The sequence below is a fragment of the Ailuropoda melanoleuca genome, chromosome 10, assembly GCF_002007445.2.
Source record: "Ailuropoda melanoleuca isolate Jingjing chromosome 10, ASM200744v2, whole genome shotgun sequence".
Classification (NCBI taxonomy): domain Eukaryota; kingdom Metazoa; phylum Chordata; class Mammalia; order Carnivora; family Ursidae; genus Ailuropoda; species Ailuropoda melanoleuca.
Window position 1 is genome coordinate 90,387,284 of NC_048227.1, and position 23,552 is coordinate 90,410,835.

At 36.8% G+C, this 23,552-nt stretch overlaps 1 protein-coding gene across 1 annotated transcript; it reads right to left on the reverse strand.

Annotated features, from left to right (window-relative positions):
- Positions 1–5,649: 5,649 nt before the first annotated feature.
- On the reverse strand, positions 5,650–15,239 carry FBXO30 (F-box protein 30). The gene is made up of 2 exons (XM_034669259.1): positions 13,096–15,239; positions 5,650–8,217 (listed from the first exon to the last, which is right to left on the reverse strand). Exons 1-2 carry the CDS (start codon positions 15,133–15,135, stop codon positions 8,014–8,016), a joined length of 2,244 nt encoding a protein of 747 aa, XP_034525150.1. The 5' UTR covers positions 15,136–15,239; the 3' UTR covers positions 5,650–8,013.
- Positions 15,240–23,552: the final 8,313 nt, after the last annotated feature.

Below are 23,552 nucleotides of genomic sequence, written 5' to 3' on the forward strand. Positions count from 1 at the left end.
GAAGAGAAGCAGACTCGCCACTGGGTACGGAACCCCACTAGACTAGCGTCCCACGACCCATGAGATCATGACCTGAGCCAAAATCTAGAGTCTGACACTTAACCAACTGGGCCACCCAGGCGCCCCTCATTTGGTTAATTTAATTAAACTTGTTAATTTGGAGCATACACGTACCTTAAGTGGCATATGTACCCCCCATCATATCAGAGGCACAGTTATTTGCAAAGCAATTTAACTTTTTTTTTTTTTAAGATTTTATTTATTTATGTGACAGAGAGACCGCCAGCGAGAGAGGGAACACAGCAGGGGTGTGGGAGAGGAAGAAGCAGGTTCCCAGCGGAGGAGCCCGAGGTGGGACTCGATTCCGGAATGCCGGGACCACGCCTTGAGCCGAAGGCAGACGCTTAATAACTGCGCCCAGGCGCTCCAGCAATTTAACTTTTTTAAACAAAGAATGCAAATTCTATTTTTCTAAAGTCAGCTCCTTAGAAAACAGTGGAAAATAATTGGTTTAAAGCAGTATGAAAAAACTTCTTCTCAAAGTCATGAAAGTAAATTTAATTGTTAATAATTGTGTTAAGGAAAAGATTATTCATGATTATGTGTATTTTACTGCAGTAAAGAACATCTCTTTAAAGTATTTGGGGAAGATTATGTGAAGAACCATTTAAAGTGAATCTCTACCTAAAGCATTTCCTTTGCTGGGACTTCTCCATTTGTCCATGTATTTGGCATAGTTACTAGATTTTAGGAGAAGGAAGAGCAGGAGGAGAAAAATGAGGAGAAGGGAAGGAAGTAGCAATTCCGTGTGTAGCCTTAGGCACGTCACAACCTTCCAGAATCAAGCCTCCGCTGTGCATGGCCTAAGTGATCAATAGATGCCTGTTGAATAAAGACGCAGTGACAAACTCAGGTTTGATTCCTCCAAATAGAAAATGAGACACTAAATGATCATTCGAGTACCTACCAATCCAAAGATTCAAATGTTTTTCCCATAAGATAATAAAAAGAATACAAAATGTATACAGTGGTTCAATTTATTAATTGAATCTTATGTAATACATCACTGTATTTGCTCTTTAAAAGGAACACAAACTATAAAAAGTGATCCTGAAAATTATACAAATTGTTTTTTCAAAGCATGATTTTAAAAACAGACCTTTAAAAATGTGATTGAGATGTTCCCCAAGGAATCCTAAGAAAAGGTAAAAGGTGAAATATGAACATCGACATGGAAGCCAATTGCTCACTGTCCAAATCGTATTAAAATAAAGAAATTGCGATGAATTACAACTTTATTTCTGCTGCTGTTAGCAGTACTTCTGTGATGGGATTCATGAATTTCATTAGGACGTTAACCTGAATAAATCTGTCACATCACTAATGCTGTAAATTAATTCTAAACCATAACTTGAGCATTTCACAAACCTTGAGAGCAAGGTACTTTTTGGGTTTGGCAATAACTGCAAATTACTCCCACTTTGTAATTGTGGTCAAATACATACAACATAAAACTTACTATTTTAAAGTGTACAATTCAGTGGCATTTACTACATTCACATGTTGTATAATCAACACTATCTTGTTCTAGAATATTATCACTAAAACAAAACCAGTACCCATTAAGCAGTCACTTCCCACTATCCCCGCCCCTCCCCACCATCCCCTAGCAACCATTAATCTGATTTCTGCCTCAACAGGATTTACTTATTCTGGATATTTCACATAAATGGAACCACAATTTGTGGCCTTTTGTATCTAGCTTCTTTCACCTGGCATATTTTTCAAGAAATACCATATCCCTTAGCATTTAAGGAAAAACCAAGTATTAATGTAAATCATGGGAAAAAAAGATATATTGGAATCTAAATGATATCTGAGGTAAGTGAGTGAGTCAGAGCAATTACCTTTCAGAATGCATTCAAGTTTTTAGGACTGATTGGTGCTTAAACACTGATCAAATGAATGATACAACTTTAACATCTTATATGCAGCATAAAAATCTTAAGAATTCATTTTCACTGAATTATTAACCATTCAAAGCAATTTATTTCTTATGTCAGAGTTTTTACCACAAAGCTATTGGAATGTTGTAGGGAATCAATACTACCATTCTCTATTTCAAATCTCTTTCTAATATGTCATAGTTTTTAAAGTTACCAACTGATATAAAAGACACCCACTTGACATAATTATTCATTGGGTAATTCTACTCTGGAACAGATGTTATACTTATGATCATTTCCATTTCAATGGTTTCATTTCTTTTAATCAAATAATGTAGTTAAACCTGAATGCTGATACTTCAGTTTTTTAACATCCCAAATTTGTGAGCTGAGACTTTAAAAGAAGCTGAATATGTTATTTAATCAAATCTAAACTTACTGACCGAAACTAGTCAACATAAACTGATTAGAACAAGTTTTTAAAAACTCTATGTACTTCATCTAGGTTATCCTGATCATCGGCTCAGAAAACTGAAGTCATAGCATAAAAAATCAGTAATGACAATATGGAAAAGAGGATTTCAATGAAAAGAAAATTCCAGGAAGCAAAGGGCAGGATCTCCTATCTTCAACTTCAGTCTTTTGAGCAATAACACATTATTGCTACTGTTTTTATATTAGATCAATGAATAATAACGTAACAATTAATGTTACTCTTTGACTGAAAGTTCAAGGTATGGAAAGCTAACTCTAGTCAGTTCCTTTGCCAAAGAACGAACCAACACGTTCATCAACCTCTTTATCTGTTTAAGGATCTTGTCTGAGAAAAAAAATAATTCTAGCAATATACATTAGAAAAACATAAAAATTAAACCTGATGAATTTGCTTTTCTTGGGAAAGGATAATTTGACTTGAGTTGGTCAGTCTCTAGAATTAAACAGAAATGCAGTTTTATTACTTTCAAACATACAATATTACCACCACTAGAACTAGCTATGTATTGAAGAACCATTTCCTATCACAATACTTGCATGCAAATAGATTAATAAAATGATTCAGGGGATGCTTAAAGTCTTTGGTGTTAGTGAAAAGAAACATACTTATGTTGTCAGTTTGCTTCAGAAATGCTTTTCTTCATGGTAAACAATACTCACACCAGCATGTCAAAAAGAAAAAAAAATAAAACAGGAAGTTCATATCAATGACTTTTTACTGTATTTCTCTAGAGCACATTCACGAAGCATCTTGATAACTGATTTCTTTGTATTAATGAAAAGTCACTCCCCAAAGAACACATTTGAATGTCAAGCATTCTGAATACAAAATGTCAGTTTTGAAATGTTCTATTAAAAAAAAAAAGCACCTCAAGATGTATTTCCATTAATATATCTCAGGATGTATTAAAATTACTTAGCCAATTTATCGAGGTTATACATGCAAATAATGTATAAACAATAAATTTCTACAATTTTATCAATCACAGATACAAAAGAATACTTGCAAAAACTTAGCAAAAGACCTAGTTTTTGCGAAGAATTTTCAGAACACCCATACTTCTTTTATTTCTACTTTTTTCCTCTTGGTATTACCCAGTAAATTTCTTTCCAAAACACATATTAGAAATCAAGTACTGTAGGCAACAATATATTCCAAAGTAATTTCCTTATATCTAACTGTCCCTTCTCTTTCTGCATTAGTAAAGTAGAAAAGTGAACCATGTCAGGACACATTTCTCCGAAATACCCCCAGTCATCAGTACCTCAAGGCTGAGTACCTCAGTTTTTTCATCATTAAAATAGAAACTTGATTTATTTTTTGAACTTACTTTGATCTTTTAAATCAAAGAAAATAATTACATAAAGGTGACATCAGAAAGAAACCATCTTTCCTCTTCCCTTATTTAGAAAGTTTACTAAAGTTGGCCTTACTTACACACCTCAAAACTTTTTTACTTGAAATTCAGATTTAGATCAAAGCCTAACTAAACCCATCACTGAATTACATTAAATACAATGGATGAGTCGTTGATGAGTTGATTTTCTTTAAAGGGATAACTAATATTCTCTTACTTTCTGGGCCTCATGAGCATGTTAAGTAAAACTACTTAGAGCAGTAGACAACCAGCCAAACACCTATCAGTGAAATTCTTTCCATCAAAAGACTTTGTCCAGTCTACTGAGAGAATGAGGACCAATTGCTTTTTTCTACTGCAATTCTGAACATCCACCTCTGGAGGTCCCAAGCACATCACCTTCTAATATGGTGTGAAACACTTTTAATGTTTGCATAACTATTCCTCAGAAACTTTTAAAATTAATAAATCCTATGTCTTCTTAGGTTGGGATACAACATATGAAGAAACCTACTTTGCTTCTAAATGCCAGAAACTACATTTAGATTGCTATAGGTTAACAATGTTATCAATATAGTAATTTAAGCTACCATATTTTCAAGGGATATGGAAGTTTTGTTGAAAACCTTCATTATTTTCAAAGTTGCTAAGATCCCAACATCCATTGTCAGAGGACAGTTAATAACAGCAACTACTTTGATGGGATATATAGTACAGGGTCAAAGATGATTCTATACTTCTGATAAACCAGAAACTCAACTTTAATATTTCCTAATGATAGGGTCAAAAGGATTCCTACAAATATTTGTAGGATTTAACCCAGTACTTGTCTACTTCTACTCTTTTTATCCTAGAAATCTAATATGTTCACATGACTCTACAACCATTGAACAAGAGTGAGAATGAATGATGGCTAGCCTAAAGGTTAATGCTAATGAACTACAAGTTGCACTGCAATTTACTTTGAACAGAAGAAACACAAGTGAAATACTGGTAATAACAGTAAATTTTAAATACTAGCAAATACTAGTTTTTAAAAAAATGTCCAACCATCATGGTATCCAATGTATTTTGTCATATAGCTATAAGATTTGAGACAACATATATCATTTAACTTAACCATTAATAACAAATTACCATTACTCTTAATTTGGATTATACATGTGTGTATATACACAAACATACCCACTCCAATATCACATCACTGAGAACAGCTGGTGTGTCCCAGGCTCTTCAGTTTTCATACTGTGCATCAGAATCCCCTGAAGGCCTTTGTTAAAGCAGATTGCTGTTTCCACCCCAGAGTTTCTGGTTAAGTCTACAGAAAGACCCAAGAATCTGCATTTCTAACAAATTCCCAGGTGATGCTGATGCTACTGGTTCAGGGACCACATTTTGGGAACCTCTACTGTTAAGTGATCTGTGAGTCTCAAAGGCAATTAGAGAGAGAGAGAAAGGGGCGGAGGGAGATAATTATATAAAAGGTTACACTGTAGTTATTAAATTAATGAAAAGAGGGAGAGAGAGAGAAAGAGAGAGGGAGAGCGTGAGCAAGTAAGAGAGAAAAAGATGTGCAGTTCTGGAGAAGGAGGCAGCAGATAAAGTGAATACAGGTGGGGGCGCCTGGGTGGCACAGCGGTTAAGCGTCTGCCTTCAGCTCAGGGCGTGATCCTGGTGTTATGGGATCGAGCCCCACGTCGGGCTCCTCTGTTATGAGCCTGCTTCTTCCTCTCCCACTCCCCCTGCTTGTGTTCCCTCTCTCGCTGGCTGTCTCTATCTCTGTCAAATAAATAAATAAAAAATCTTTAAAAAAAAAAAAAAAAAAAAAAAAAAAAGAAAGTGAATACAGGTATTTTCTTCCATCCTGATACTTGCCCTTTATCTTGCTGGTTAGAAAAAACTAAGAAATCAACAAAGACTTCTCAAATGACAATGAATTTAACTGACATACAAACCTCTTCAGGCTTAAAAGGCTACCTATATTGTTCCCATTACAAGTTTCAGAAAAACAATATTGCCCAAAACTCTTCAGCCTTTCAATACCCCTAGATGGGACTACTTTCAGGAAGACACAGAAGGGTCACAGAATGTTAACCAATGAGTTTTCCATATTAAAAAAAAAAAGAAAAAAAAAAAAAGACTGCTCACCAGTAAAACATAGGTGAGCAATGGTAATCAACAACTCCTACAACATGCAGAAAATCTACACTTAGAAACACTGTTTGGAATTTGTCAAACAAGTATTAAAATTTTATTCAAATGAAAGTTTTTCCTTTTAAATTATTGAGCCACATAAAGGGAAAATATTAATTTTATTAGAATTTGAACAAATGTTGCACAAAGAAAACATTTTAACAAAATCGTATGGTGGCATAACAAACACAAAAGAAAACAGCCAAAGATGTGTAAAAGAAATGTAGGGTGGAAAACTGTTAAATATCTCACGATCCAGTGTAGAAACAAGAAGTCTAAACTCAAAAACCAAACAAGCACAACCACAAAACAAAAAGTTAATGTTTGTGCTATCCTAACCAGACACATTCTTCAGCAAAACTTTAAAAGGCAGTTATATTTTACAGTATTTGATCTCCTTTCTGACTTTTTCAGAAACAGACTATTTCTATAATTCAACCTCACAGTTGAAAATTTAAGCACTGAGAAATAATTATTCTACTAATTGAAATGATAGGTGAGACAAAACAACTGATTAGTCTTTAATGCTATATCTTCAACTGTCATAAGGGCTTGATTCAACCAAAAGAAGTCGTAAGCAGTTCAGAGTTCTTTTCTAATGCCCAAGGAACACTTCTGCCCAGTCTGACTGCCATAGTATTGTTATCCTAGTAACAACAGGGCACTCTCAGGGGCCAACGTCGGAAGAGAAGACACAGAAGTTTGGTATTTTATAGCAAGGTAACTTGTCACCACTTCAGACTACCAAATATAGAAGTTACTTAAAACAAATTAAGTATTCCCCACCTTTGCAATTTATTTCAAAATACTGATATATTCATTTTTTAACTGAATCAGGTTAATAGTGTTAATCAATTTGAAAACTACCATAAGACACTTCAAGAATAGGACTTTGAATATTTTTCCTCTTATACCTTGACCTTTACAAAAAGATGCAATTCTGACTATTTTGGCAGAGAAGTCTATGGGAAATAAACCTGGAAATGTTTTAAGGAGATTGTCAGCCAAGACAGATTTTTCCATTTCATGATTGTCATCTTGCAAACATACCAAATTTCACATTGTTAAACATCTTAAAACAATATAGTTGTGATTTTTATAAACATAAAATGGCAAAAATTCTAAATGCTTAGTAAAGAAAGTTAAGCCCTTTGCATTCTGAATATCTGAAATTTATTCACACAATATCCCCAATCTGAACTTTAAATGAGGTATATTTTCTTCTTTCCAAATATCAAAAACCTAGCAAATATATCATACCATGAAGTTTCAAATTAAAATAAATTCAGAGGCTTTTTGTTGGCTTTCATTTTAACCTGTCATAAAACACACTGCCATGAGTCTTTGGATGTGGTGTCTAAGAAAAAGGGAGTTGCACATGGTCACTCTCTCTGTATGAGAGCTGCAAATACATAAGGTGAAAACACTTTTGTGGGTATTTTTAAAACAGGATAAATGCATTACCAAACATTAGTCATGATTTTAAATATTATGTAAATACATATTAAAGATCATCTATGTATCCACAATCATATAAGGGGAACACTAGAAAATAAAAATCTTACAATGATCTTATGGCAGTCCTTAAGCAATTGAATGTCTTTATCTGAAAAACCTATGCTGCAAAAATTTGAATCAAAGTTTTGCTTTCTGAATGCATGGGTTATAAACCACAGAAAACATTAGGGACAAATTGGTCAGGATCTTGTTAGTTTAAGAAACAAAAAAATTAAAAAATCAAAATATGCACACCATTAAAAATACTAATTCTGAAAATTATGCAGCTAAAAATTAAATCACCCTGTCCAGCAAGTTCCAAAAATTTCACACATTTCAAACATTAAGGCAACTTTTTTCCAACTAAACAGTACTTTATAAAAATATATGTCACTTCAAAACATTATATACATAGTGGCAATAAATTTAGCTAGTTGTAATCTTTAATACATTAATAAAGTGTCACATATTACAAAGAAATTATACTAGGTGCTTGCATGTATGTGCAAGTGGCGTTACAGTTTTTAAAGTACAGGTTTTAAAACGGAGCGAAGTGAACGTCCCTCTTTAGTGAGTTCTCTTGTCACACACATACACGGCAATGGGATTGCTTCCTCGCGTTTCTCTACAATATTGTAACTGCATTTCTTCAAGTGGTCAGCCATGCTTAGGATGTCAGCAAATTTCCATTCATTAACAGAACAAAATGCAGTACTGAATCGCCATACCTAAAAGAAAATTCTACTTCAGATTTAAATAAGTCAATTCATAAGAATCAAAATACACTTCTTACTCCAACTGTAAACATTTCTACTATTAGAGAAATATCCAATATAAAGTTCCAAGCAGTTAGCTACAAAACTGAAAAGGAGTAAATCCACTTGGAGGCAGATCTGTTTCTCAAATACTTGCAGGATAAATCACTTCTATGACATTAAAACTTCAATAAATGCAGTAACCAAAAAGAAATAAAAAGCAAAACTCAACATTAAAAACTATATGCAACTTGGCTTATTAAGCAATTTTTTTAAAGATGTATTTATTTGCGAGAGAAAGAGAGAGAAAGTATGCAAGTGGAGGGAGGGGGAGAGGGGGAAAGAGAATCTCCAGCAGACTCCCCGCTGGGAGGGCAGAGCCCAACACAGGGCTGAGATCATGACCTGAGCCAAATGCTTAACTACCCAGCCACCCAGGCGTTACTAAGCAATTTTTTTAAAAATCTAACCTTGTAAATTCAGAGGTACTTCCTAAAATAATATATTGCACACACTTTTTTTTTATCCTATCCAACTGGCCATATAGAACTCTTCAGAGTCTGGAGATATTGATGATACATGTGATATTTTTTTCCCCAAGTTTTTCTTCCATTCCTATTACACTATATGAAGTATACTAAAAAAGTACACTAATGTGGGACACCTGAGTGGCTCAGTCAGTTAAATGTCTGCCTTCAGCTCAGGTCATGGTCCCGGGGTCCTGGGATTGAGCCCTGCATTGGGCTCCCTGCTCAGCACAGAGTCTGCTGCTGCTTCTTCCTCTCCCTCTGCCCCTCCCCTTACTCACGCTCCCCCCCCACCCCATCTTGCTCACTCTCTCGCTCTCAAATAAATAAATAAAATCTTTTTTAAAAATATACTAATATTATGCCAAGGTACCTTATCATTCCACTATTCATAAGTACCAAAGGTATTTAGTAATGTTTATGAATACAGGTATTCAATTTATTCAAAATGTTTCTGAAAATTTACATAAAACACTTCTGTAAAATGAACCTTATTCTATTCCAAATCATTGTAAAGTGCATTTCTAGGCAAAAATTCACCTGCTATCTCTATCCATGCATCTGTTGGTAAAAATATGAGCTACTTTCCCTTTTACCCACTCAGCAGCTCCAAGCCTTGAAACAATGTCATCTTATTAGTCCAGCAATGAATGGCAGCTGTGGTCCCTTCTCATCGTTACAGTTCTAAGAATAAAGCAGCCTGAACACAGGAAATAAGCACGAATGGAGAACAGCCCCAGGTATCAAGCATGAACGGGATGGATCAGGTGTAGGCATCCTAGTTAAGCTCATCAACAGGGAAATGTTAGAGCACACTGAATGCACAGTAACCAGCAGATATTCTAGAAAGTGGCTGTGGATTTGAGGAAAGGCCTCAGCACTCATTAAGAGCTTCTCAGGAAAGGAGGGTGTTGCCTGCCAAGGTGGCTAGATACCTTCAAATTCCATGCAAACACTTTTACTTTTCAGCCGGCAATAGAAACCACCATTGTTCAGCACAAAGAGTACTTACTCCCTATCTTCCTTAGGATTATATCAATTATGCCTCCTGTGGAGTTCTTTCCCAGGAGTCCGTGAAGGCCTAGAGAGTAGCTACCAATAGACATTACAGATATCACTAGCCTCCCTTACAATTCCCTATACTATGAAATTAGAAGAAGAATTAGGAGTTTTGTTAAGCCTCAGCAGAACAAATTCATGAAAGATTCGATGGTGGCAGACAGCCTCCCCATTTTCACAAGAGTCTGGTGAAACAAACTCAGAAAAAAATGGATGATTTCCATCTCCTGATGATAAGGCTTCTCAGCAATGGGCCAATTTTTCATTCAGAAGCATTCCTCAAGTATTTACTTAGCGCCCACTGTATGGCAGTGCTGTCCTGGGCAGCAGATATTTTGGTTCCCAGAGTCTCACTTTTCAAGGAACTTACAGTCTAATGAAACTGGCAATTTATCAGTGAATTACAAACAGCACGGAGAGTGCTCTAGTAGGGGGTACAGAGTAGGGGGAGCCTACTCTGTATAATAGGGCACCACAGGAAGACGAGCAAGTACACCTCCCTGAAAGCTTCAGGGTAGAGTTCCAGAAGGTTTTACTGAAGAAGTAAGATCTGTAGAGAGAGCAGGATATATAGCTAGAAGATGAAGCCCACAAACTCCAGACGGGTTCCCTAGGTGTGACTCCATCAATTAGTCGGACAAATTACTTTACCTCTCTAAACTTCAGTTTCTTCCTCCATAAAACAGAGACACTAGATTAAATAGGTTAACAGAAGTAAAATGCTTATTAGCACACTGTCTAGCATGTTGCAAATGCTCAGATGCAGGTATTATGTTAGGGACAGCACATCCAAAGGCCTTAAAGCAAGAAGTCAAGAAAGAAAACATCAGGAAACTGTAAGCAAATCAACATAGCTGGAATATAAAATGACAAGAGAAAACTGAAGAGATTAAGTAAGGACAAGATTACTAAAAGTCTTAAATGGTTTATTAAGGAGTCTTTCTCTGTCCCAGAGCAACGAATAAATATTAAAGTTTTTAAACACCATGGCGTAAGAACTGTATTTAAGAAAATATTTATCACTCTAGTTCTTATGTAGAGAGTATGTTGGAGAGGGACCCAATTAGAACAGAAACCCAGTTAGGCTTTTGTGGTAACCAGAGAGAGCTAAAGGGGACAGAGCTAGGTAAATGGCGGTGGAAACAGTAAAGCAAACCTCAGAGGTAGGAAGAACGGAGACTCAAGAGGACTTTATGATTACCTAGATATGGAAATAAAGGGGAAAAAAAGAAGTCAACCCTAACTACCAAATTCCTAGTTTAGGCAGTTTGATAGATGATACTGCCACTTGCTGAGATTTTTTTAAAATTAAGCTTTTTCCTAGCTTTTTTTTTTTTTAAAGATTTTATTTATTTGAGAGAGAGGAAAGAGAAACGAGCAGGGGGAGAGAGAAGCAGATTCCTGCTGAGCAGGAAGCCCGACGCGCCTGACTCAGGGCTCGATCCCAGGATCCGGCTATCATGACCTGAACTGAAGGCAGACGCTTAACTGATTGAGCCACTCAGGTACCCTGTCACTTGCTGAGATTAAGAGCAACACAGGGGCACCTGGATGGCTCAGCTGGTTGACCATCCGACTCCTGATTTCAGCTCAGGTCATGATCTCAGGGTGGTGAGACTGAGCCCCACAACGGGCTCCCTGCTCGGCAGGTGTCTACTTGACATTCTCTCTCTCCTTCTGCCCCTCCCTAGTGTGAACACAAGCTCTCTAAAATAAAATAAATAAATCTTAAAAAAAAAAAAAAAGAGGGATAAAGATGCGGAGTAGGTTGGAGATGTTGAATTTGATGAATCTGTGAGGTAACCATGTGGAGATGCTTGTATATAATGCTCTGGAGTTCAGGAGAGAGTGGCCAGAATATAGATGCGAGAGTCATCTGTATAAATGACGGCAATTTAAACTCCAAAAGTAGATAAGATTTTCTGCAGGAATAGAAACCCCAGAAAATACTTCACGTCATAGGCCAATACTAGTGGGCAAGGACAAAACAAGACTATGCTCAGAGTATCCCATCCCAAATGCAGGAAAGACACCAAGTCCTCTGTACGTGTATACATGCATATACACAGCAAGTATGAAACTTTCTGCCATCCAAATTCCCATTTGGAAAAAAAAATAATAAAATAAATAGTATGTTCATTTGTTGGTCAAAGCCTCAAAAGAACAAAGATGTCGAATTCTGAAAAACTGGAGCAATGAGTGAAAGTCAGAGAAAACCTAAGGGTGGTAAGAACAAAGTAGCCAGAAATTCAAATCCTGTGCAACCAAGGTGAAACTTATCATTTTTTCCCCTACTTTATAAAATGCAAATGTCATATTATAAATATTCTAAAATGAAAAACTCCAGCAATAAAAGATATTTATAATGCCCTCTAGTTTCTATTAGATAGTGCCTCAAACAGAAAGCGGGCAAAAGTAGGGGTGCCAGGCTGGCTCAGTCAGTAGAGCATGCAACTCTTGATCTCAGGGTTGTGAGTTTGAGGCCCAAGTTGGGTGCAGAGATTATTTAAAAATATAATAATAATAATAGTAATAGTAATAATAATAATGTGTGAAAAAGTGGATTTTCACAAGAGAAAAATGGTGGGCCCAGGACTTGCTCCCAGGACTGTCAAAATCTCCAGTTCAAGCTCCCAATATGCAACTCTCTTGTACTGTACTAACCCAGAGCCCCACACCAACAATATCAAATCCAACTACCTTACTCTTACCTCACTTCAACCTAACACATTTCCACACCCATCATATTTTCTAGCCCCCAAATACTCCATTGGTCACTTACTAGTAGTAGCAGTTATAACTTTTCTCCTTTCTTCCTATTTAAGTTCTACCTGAAATAACTAAGTTCTAAGAAAGAAGTAGCTTTGAATGGAGAGAAACTGCAATTATAAGCAGCAGAAAACCTTCTTGCTTCCTCCATTGTCCTATGGTAAAAATGGTTCGGATGGAGCTCAAATTGGAAGGTGGTTAACATGGACTCAGAGGAGTTGTTACAGTATAGAACTGTTCACCTGAAAAAACAGAAGTGGCCTCAGCCATATTAGATTAGAACCTAGTACAAGGATGTCTGCAATAAATATGTAATTATGACAAACAATTCTAACTTAGTTTTTCATTAATTATCTCTATTTTAAAAAGTCTGTCAGATTAAAGTGTTAAGTTTTAAGGACAGTCAATTTTTCAACAAGATCTTAATTTTATTAATTCTGCAACATTGTCCACTGTATGTCAAATAAGGGGATGATACAATTAAGATTAAACTAACCTTTTCCTTTATTTGCCATGACGAATTTCCTTCTGGATACTTCCTTTTTCCCCACTGCAGTATGACCATTCCACGAGACTGAAGCAGGCTGCCACACACATCCCTCATTAACCTGGATACACATGAAAGCTGGCATAAACTGAAGCCATCAAGAAAGCCTGCAATATGTTGTAGGACCTCAAAAGGAAGACCACTTAGATGGTCACTATGCAATCCCAACACACAGTTTCTAGCAGGCTCTACTAATACTGTAGATACACACGGCTGAACTCCAAATGACCTCAAATGGCGGTCATGTATAATCTTTGCTCCTTGTGTTGATGGACAAAATCTACGCTGAGAATAGGTACAACCATAATATGCTAAAGGACACCTCTGTTCCATCCAGCCATTGAGTCCAGCATGAATGTCACCATGCACATTCTTAAAATGTGAAGAAAATTCTTTTCTTCTAAATAACTGTCCACAAACAAATGTAAACATTGAACGCTGCTTGGGTTGGTACCTAGCAACACATTCCAATACTAAATCCAGCCCAAGTGTCTGAAAAGGACTTGGATTTGAAAGCTGTGGGTTGGCATGATCACAAGCTGAAGCTGAAGCTATTTCTCCAACCATTGTATTTGTAGCTAATATTGCAGATGGAAGTGAAAAAGTCTGAGTCCCAAAGTCAGTGTGATAAACATCAACCATGCGACTATCAGATATACCCCTCCCGCCTGGAGAATCTCCTAGACAAAACAGCAATGCTGCTGTGATTAGATCTATTCCTTGGAGGCCCATTGGATCTTCTGCAACTTCCAAATCTGATGTATCTACTGCTTTATCTTCTTTTGGTTTAGACCAACATGAGTTAGAAAGAAATTTGAATGGAGGAGGATGACTGAAAGATAAGACATCCACATTCTTCAAGTCCCCTAAGTCTACTTTTCTCCAACACAACGCTCCTTCATCCTCATCATTTGGCATGAGGAGATGCTGAACTGTGCCATTAGGTAAAGCGCTAGATGGTATTACTTCCCTAAGCTGTGCTGCTACTGAAAGTGAACTGGAAGGTTCTGAAGTGCCATCTGATGCTATACATTCTCCATTTGTTAAGTTACTTTGTTTTGAATCACCATGTAATTTCTGATTTTGGTCTATGGCCTGTGTACATATATTTTCCAAAGAAAAGCCATTACAAAGAGCAGAAGTGCCGTAAGAACTGGTATTCGAGTCATACAATAAATCACTTGAACCATTTTGTTCAGACTGGACACTAAGACTTGTGTCATTATGGTCAATTCCACCTACAGCTCCTATTTCATCCTCATAAAAATGGTCCTGGTCTTTCAAGTGTCTGTTCTGCAAGTTTCCTCTGGCATCTTCCTCTTCATTCATTTCATTTGGGGAAGTGCAAAGACTTGTACTTAACATGCCAATGTCTCTTGTGGCGGTATTCAGGATATCTAAAGCAGCAGCCAAACTTCTGGTTGTTTCTACAGTAGCTTGATAAAGTGCACCATAAGATTCTTCATCAACAGACACCAAACCATTAGTATGTGGTATTTCTGGGACACTTGATTTAACTGAGATTTGTTCTCTAGGTTCTGATACTTTATCAGTTGCTTTTGACATCATGGTGGCTACTTTGAGAGATTCTAAGAGCATCCTTTGGTCTTGAAGGGCCAAGGCCATATCTAATTGTGCCACTTCATCAACATCTCTGCTTAGATTTTCATACGATTTCCGATCTGCGTAACTAACTGGCCATCGGTTCCACTCCATAGTACAGCACACCACACTTGCAGGACACATTTCTAGATGTTCAGCAACTTTATTTCGAGCCATTGTAAACGGACATCCAAAGTCACTATTTAAGCAAGGCACTCGTTCAAATGGACATAAAAGTCGATGCTCATCAGCTTTACAAGAATGGAAAACTGCTCCACACACCAATGGACAACCAATCAAGTCACAGGAAATCCCAGGCTCTGGTCTGGTCATACACCGTCTACTGACACAGTTCACACAGTGCGAGTGCTGCAGCTCCTCCTCCATAACGGCCAGTCCAGCTCTAGTGGTTGAGAAGGAAAAAAGATAAGAAGTTAGGCAAAAAGTGGTGGATTTTTAAAAATTGTTGAATAACAGAAATCAAGTCATAAAGGTATATACATAAAATAAGCATATTTAACAAGTTTACTTTACATATAATCAATTCATCTAGAAACAACTTAAGCACTTCATTTCAAGTAACAAGGCAAAAGTTCATTTTTACATATCATGTAACAATATGCCTGAGGCTAATGTTTCCAACTATAATGCTTAAATTCTAGTATACTGTGTAGTATATAAATTGATGCTAAAAACAAATTAATGCATACTTGACTTTATTTCAAACAATGCTTTAGCTTTTACTCTTTTAGTTTCAACTAAACTGATTCTGAAGCTCTCCATAGTACACTGACCTCATCATATTCCTGAGAGAATGATCTGGATTTCATGAATATACTTAACTAAAACTATTATTTTCTTTTTATTCCCTCTAAATATAGGAATTCATTTAAGATTTCATCTACCAATCACTCCTTGTAACATATGCCTTAATACCTTCTACAACAAATCACCACAGTAAGCCTTAATTAAAACACAGGGAATTTACCCAGAAAATGTAAGCGGCAGCTCCAGTTCGTGACTATGGGCAAATCACTCACTTCTGAGGGCCACACCTTCCATTCACTCATGCAACACCTATTTATTGTTTAACTACTATGTACCAGGCACTGTGTTTGGTGTGGCAATATAAAGATTAGTCAGACATGGCACCTCCTCTCAAGGAGCTAAAGCAGAAGGTCAGAGATACAACAGTAAAAATCATGTCACATTACTATGTGATCAATCCGACAGAAGTAAAATGGTAACACAGAGAAGGTAATTATCACTGTGGGTAGGGGCTAGAGAAGAATTCACAGTAGTCTTCAAAGATGGGAAATCTTAAGCATAGGAGGGCATAATTGGAAAGGAAGGGAAGTATTCAGTGCTAAGTAACAACATATGTAAATGGAGAAAAACAAGAAGAGGCAAAACATGTTCAGGGAACCTCAAGTTTCCTAGTATTGCTGGATCACAAGGTGAAATGCTAGGTAGCTGTGAGACATGGAGCAGGATGACAGACATAAAGCAAATCATGAAGCCTGTGCTATATACTACTCTAAGGAGTTCAGACTTTAGGTAACAGGAATCCACTAAGGAGCTGAGCAGAGAAACAGTATCTATAAAATAACAGGAGGGGTTTACAGATACCTAATGGTCTTTACTGCTTTATCAAGAAAAATTTTATCCAGGGGCGCCTGGGTGGCACAGCGGTTGAGCGTCTGCCTTCGGCTCAGGGCGTGATCCCGGCTTTATGGGATCGAGCCCCACATCAGGCTCTTCTGCTATGAGCCTGCTTCTTCCTCTCCCACTCCCCCTACTTGTGTTCCCTCTCTCTCTGGCTGTCTCTATCTCTGTCCAATAAATAAGTAAAATCTTTAAAAAAAAAAAAAAAGAAAGAAAAATTTTATCCAAAAACAGAGAAAGCATCAACACGATATACTGATTTAATTATAATTATTAATCCTATTCGATGTATCTTTGTCTATAATCTTCAACTTCTTTATTGGCTTGTCTCTATGAGCAGTAAAAACTTAAAAAACTATTTCATCTTTAAAAACCTAAATAATAAAATATCTCCCTTCCACTACTATTCTTTTTTCCTAGTCAAGCTTCCAGAAGAAAAACAAAAAACAATTTAAAAACAAAAACAACAAAAACTCTTCATACCTCCCATATTCTCTTCACCCTCTCATCTGGCTTTCTTTTGACCACGAGTCATTAAAACTGCACTGAGATCCTTGGTGCTAAACCCAAAGGGCATTTTTTTCCAGACTTCATCTTCCTTGGCCATTTACCTCATTATGCTGACGATTCCCTCCTTTTTGAACTATTTGTCTTTCCTTAAAATGTTACATTTCCCTGGTTTTCTCCCTACCTTTTTGGTTATTCCTTTACCTCTTCTAAAATATTCCTCTTCTCCAGGGATCATGTCATTTCTTGCTCAATCTATACATTCTCCCTGGGTGCTTTCAATTTCTCAAAAGCTTCAATTACCACCCATATGCTGAAATCTTCTCTATACCTCTTGCCCAGAGCCCTCTCCCAGACTTCAGATCTCTACAGCCAATTACTTATTATACATCTCTACCTCTCTGTATGGGACAGGCAACTCATCTCAATACTTCCCAAATTACATTGTAACAGATAATAATTTTCTGGGTAAGAAGTCGATTTTTACCTATTTTCTTCACTTCAGTGCATAAAAGATTACTACTTTCTGACATATTTTTCCATAAATGCTATCTGAGTTTCAGGCAGCTAATGTAAACTACTCCCGAAACAGCTATTTATTTTCGTCCAGCCCAGGGCTGATGTTCCCCAAACAATAACAAAAGTCTACCTCATGTTAACACAGCTCTACTGACTAAGTGGAAAAGTTCTGAGTTGATATTATGGTACTTACTGATGCTGGGGGGCAGGGAGGGGGCCGGGGGAACAAGGCATGCATTTAACAACAAAACTCTATTTTTTGAGTTTAAAATTACAAATTATGAATTAAATACTTCTGCATGTTTATCCCCATAAATTTTATAGGTTAAGACAGAACCTATAAGTTAAACACAGACGTGCTAAAAGAGTCATAATAGAAGAAATGACAGACTGATGACAAACATTTGTAAATTAAGCAGATGGTCAAAATGAAACCTTAATAAGAAGTAAGACAAATTTTACTGAGTGATTAGATTGTGAAAACAGCTTCAGCTTTCTTATTTTGCAACAACTAGACGGAGTTCATCTCACATGCTCAGGGTTATAAGCTTGACTGTTACTAAAAGAGAACCTAAAAATACAAGCAGTTCCAAAGAAGTGACCACTGCTCTCGTAACTTGTAGGAACACTTTATGTTATGTGCACATCACATGACCACACCAGGAAGAACACATCTCAAAAACACCACTTAATTCAAAACTGTTTAAAATAGCAACTGCTACAAACAACTAAGTTAAATGTAAACAGGCAGCTTTGAAAGGAGTGCTCTTCAAGCTTCAATATAGTTTATTCCACACTACTCCCCTTGGAATAAGAAAAATGTTTAAAAAAAATAAAAATAAAAGCATCCACGGCAATGACGCTACAATATTTATTTACTGAAGTAGACTTAGAAGGAAAAGAGCACACGAATTATGTACCAATTTTCTCCTTTACATATACCATTTCACTTAATGTCCCTTAATCCTTTTAACAACCCAGAGGAAACTGAGGTTCCAACAGGCTTAAGGGCCCCACCCAAGGTCATCTAGTAAGTGGAAGAGCTAGGACTTCATATCTGATCAATGCACACGGACAACAACAGACACGTTTACTCATAAAAGTTTAAGAAAATAGGCAGCACTTCAGTAACTGGTGATCCAATTTTAAGATGTTATTTGAGGAATGGAGGTTACACAACTTTGCTTGTAGTTTATTCCAACACTTAATCACCTCTGTGGTCAAGAAAGTCTTTTTGGTCCTTTGTAATTACAATAGCACATAACCTTGCTTTGAATATCAGTGTCTAACACTATTTTTAAAATAACTTGCATTTATAATAGTATAAACTTACAGAACAAGAATATAAATTTAGCAATTCTCAAAACAGCTATACAAAGTAGGAATCAAGTTTAATTCCATTTAACAAGTAAATATATTAAGAAATAAGTTAAGAAAAAGCACTAGTGGGGCGCCTGGGTGGCACAGTGGTTGGGCGTCTACCTTCGGCTCGGGGCGTGATTCCAGCATTGTGGGATCGAGCCCCACGTCAGGCTCCTCCACTATGAGCCTGCTTCTTCCTCTCCCGCTCCCCCTGCTTGTGTTCCCTCTCTCACTGGCTGTCTCTATCTCTGTCGNAAAAAAAAAAAAAAATTTTAAAAAAAAAAAAAAAAAAAAAAAAGAAAGAAAGAAAAAGCACTAGATAATAACCAAAGAGTATTCTGGGGACAGAATCCTCAGCTTCAGAATTTAAAACTTTCAGATCCATTCTTTTTCTAATCAAGATCATTACCATTAAATATGCCTCCATAAGGTATTTTGCAATTGCTCATAAATCCTACAAAATGGGTTTAAAACTCCGTCCCTGATTTATCAGTTGAACAGTGACACAGCAGACCCATTAGAAAACATGTTGCTAAACTTGAGGCTTCAAGTTCAAGATAAGCTTAATTTACAACTCCTCAATATTAAGTTTTCTTAAACCTTCCTGAGAAAAAAATCTTAGCATTTCAAATAACATCTCTATAATTTACACTTAAAGTTGAATGACTGGAAGAAGTCTCATTAGACTAGAAAATATTTGTAAATGATTAAATGCTTTACAATAGTTTCAATTTTCTCCAACAGAAATTCTTGGCCAATTCATACTCTGTGACTGACAAGCAATCCATAAGAAGTTTTAAGACATGGCATTTTCCCATACAGTGAAAGGAGGTCTTTGTCATTTAAAGCTATTTCTATACATAAAAATAATTGCCCTCAAAAAAACATTTATTTTTCCAGATTCTTTAAAATAATTAAGGAGATAAATAAATAAAGCATTGCAAGTTAGCATGATTTTAAAATACGCTAAGTCAAGTCACCCAAAGCACTCAATACAGCCTGCTGCTATGTGTGCCTCTGTTAGCAAGACACATGCATACATGCACAGCACCCCTTCCCCACAAATGCTGCCTCGAATCTTTAGGTCTCAGCTTAAATCTTACTTTCCTCATACCAAAGGCAAGGTATGGATCCCATATTATGCTGTGTGCTCATTACACATTGCATTTTTCCTCGTGATACTAGTCACAACACTAAGGATATCATTATCCTTTAATATCTATACCCACAGGAAAACTATAAGCTCCATGAAGGAGGCAGGACCATCTCTTGTCTCATCCGTTCTTGTATTTCCTACATGCCAGACTGTGCCTAACTGGAGTTTCACTTCTTTTAGAAACATGAATAAATCAAAGAATTATACTATAAGAAACAGCCAAGTGGATTCCAAAACAAAATATTTTTGATTTCCCAGAAAACTACATACTTCATGAAAAAAATACCACCTTATAGACCTAGTATTACACAATCAGACTGAGTCAAAATTACCTTATTGTACCAGCCATAAAAAATCAATAGTGCTCAAACATTTACTGAGTACCTAAGTCATATGTTCCAAGGATGATATAGAGAGTAAGATAAATCATCTATGAAAAAAGCAAGTCAAAGACAAAAGAAAGTCAAAGAAACTTAATTTCAACCTTCCGTTATTTTAAAACTCTTTAAAAAACAGTCATAAAAGGCACAGAAGTAAACATTTACCAGTATACTGTTCCACTATTTTAACTCCCTAATCAACTCTGTGCTCTGGTTACTGGTTACTCGAATATAGAAGGCATCAGCTTCAAAAAGAAAAGCAGAGGTGGAGGTGTCCACACTTGCGCACATGCCTGAGTAGGTACTGGGCTAAGAAGCGAAGCTCAAAAAAGGAAGTGGTACCAGCCGACTGCTTAATATTGCAATTAATATGGTACTAGATGAAACAGTTCCACTCAAACAATAAAATTTGCTTCAATATGAGGATGAAATGGAACTATAGACAGACTTGCTCAATTAGTTAACACAAGTAAGCCCATGACTGAAATTTTACATTTAGCAATTAGTTATCAGCTCCTCTAAGCAAGCCTCATCCTTCTTGTACGGTCGGAGGTACTAGTCAGAGTAATACCATTAAATACAAACACCTCCTGGCTGATTTGCTGATCAAGTGCAACCAGTTTCAAAGACCATAATAAATCTATAACCTCAGCTGGACATCTTAACTGGTTTAAAAGGGGCGGGGGGGGGGTGCAGTGACTAGGCAAGATTGAAGATCCATTTTCATTAAACTCCCAACTCAAAGCACATGCCCTCCTGATGAGTCCAAAGTGGCTAAATGCGTTACACTGTATGCATTCTTCCTATTAAATTTTAGTTCTGACTTTTTATAGAGTGATGACCTAATTAAACGAAAAATTTTGTCAAATTTTTCACCCCTCCAGTTATGATATAATCAAAACATATACCTTCTATGTCTAAATATGGTCATAAGTAGCTTATTTCAAAGTGAAAGTTCTACTTGCAATGTTCTCCACTAAATAAGCAAATGAAATTATTACAGACTTACATCAGAAATTAAAATAATCCTAATATTTAATACTCAGACCAGAACCTTTGTGTTGAGACTCAGATAAAAATAATCCACCCAAATGGTGGTACTCAGCTTATTAAAATGGGCAGCGTGGCATCGGGGAATGGGCTTCCAAGGAAACTCAGCTTTATGACCTTGAGGCAATTACCCCACTGCGAAAACCACCTAGAAATCTACAAAGGCTGGTTATAATTATGTGTGTGTCCAACAGAATACAATGTATTCCTCAGAAAAAGGATGTACTTCACTTTACACAGCTGCCACATTTACATACACAGTACTTTATGTAAAGTTATTTTTAATATCAGGTCATTTACACTTATAAAGCTTATAAAAAGCAACTGTATGAGGAAATAGCCTATATTAGCATTATCCACTCAAAAAATAAATAAATAAATAAGAAGACATACCCTTTCTGTAAAGAATTTTCAGAGACTGGGTTTTAATTGAGGTATGCTTACCTGTATTTAACTATCTAGCTATCTACACTGTAAAAACCATTAGCCTAATGACAATCTCACATATTCATCAAACTGAATTTGAAATTAAATATTTTATGTAGCCTTTTGATTGAGGACTTTGTCAAAGAATTCTACAAACACAATGTCCTTTAATGAAACAATCATAGGAATTCATTTAAAAGATGTATCCAAAATCATACAAAATAGCATAGGGCTTATCCCATTTAAAACTCACATTCCAGTAATATGGTATATTAAATAGTAAACACACATTAACCAACACCTATGTGGTGACCTCCAAGTACCTCTCTAACTATATGCATATTATCTCAAAGTATTACTGCCCTTTAATAGGTATTTTATTATGACACTTTTTATTTTTTAGAAGTCTCCAATGCTAGAGATGGAGAATATTGGGTTGAAATTAAATACCCAGCACACCTGGAATGCATAAAAGTTTGCCTATATCGGAAACTTCAGTTCTCTGATACCACTCACACAACTCCACCCACCTACATTTCCAGAATCACATAAAAAAGCTTATGTCACTGCATTAAAGTATTAGATAAGAACGAATTGGCAACTTAAAAGTTACCAAAACACCATGTTATCCTTAAGTAAGCTTCTGGAGTAAGAAACAGTGACTAAGCATAAAGAACAACAGTGATTCAGCCAAAAATTCATACTGAAAAACTGAACCCTTAGAAAAATCCTAAACATATATTTCATGCAATTCTTTTCCCTTTGCTGGGTCGAAAACTGGAGTGCTTTCTAAGACCTTAATAAATATGAGCAAATGCAAAATCTGTTCCTATAACCTGTGTCTCTAAAGGATACAACACAGTACTGAAATGCAGTGAAAGAAAGAAAGAAAGAGAAAGAAAGAAAAAAAATTTTTTTAAGTTCAAAACGTTTGGGAAGTTTGTGTTTGAAGAGTTTTAAGTTAATCTACACTGATATCAGAAAGCCCATAAATAGCTTCATCTTGGATCAGAGTCAACAAAGTAATTATGGAATAAAAGGTCAATTCCTTCCCAACCATCTTTTACGACACGACTCAAAAAGAAAAACAAGAGAGGGGAATGGAGTACAAGAACCATGGTAAACAACATACTGCTCCGCCAGTCTATCTCCATTCTCCCAAAGGCACAGTTACAAACATACGCAAAGGAGATTACTTTGAATTGAACGTGCACTCTATGGCCCCCTTCCAAGCAGTGTTCCACGAGACAGGACACAAATAACATGGAAATGGTCATACCCCCACATCTAGAAAATCAGGAAGTTTCTCTTTAATAAGGACTGAGGCTAAGACGAGGATCCACTCACTACCATGAATGGAAAAGTTACCAACTTCACTCATCCCGTGAAGACAGTAGACGATGCCTCCCAATTTTACTTTAACCCATCTGTCCCCAAACCACCCAAGTTTTTAAAAGGCAAAAGGAAACAGAAGCCGGGTTTTCAAGGTTCTTAGGGCTCCCCAAGTTTACCTCCCGCTTCACTCCTCCCTTCCCTGCACACAGACAGACACCCAGGCCAGGTGACACCGGGGTCGGTCCCCGGCTTTGGGTCGCCATTTGCTGGCCGCCTCCACGGCGGGCCCGGCAGGACCGCCGGCGCGGACGCCCACGCCGCGGACGCCCTCTTGGCGCGCCAGGACGGCCGGCCCTGGACCCGCAGGGCCGACGCGGGCGGTGTTTATTTACTGCCCAGGCCCG

Coding starts and splice junctions, on each gene's coding strand:
- FBXO30 (XM_034669259.1), bottom strand. CDS start 15,135: ATGGAGGAGGAGCTGCAGCACTCGCACTGTGTGAACTGTGTCAGTAGA. Junction 8,218..13,095: donor CATGGCAAATAAAGGAAAAG/GTTAGTTTAATC, acceptor ATTTTCTTTTAG/GTATGGCGATTCAGTACTGC.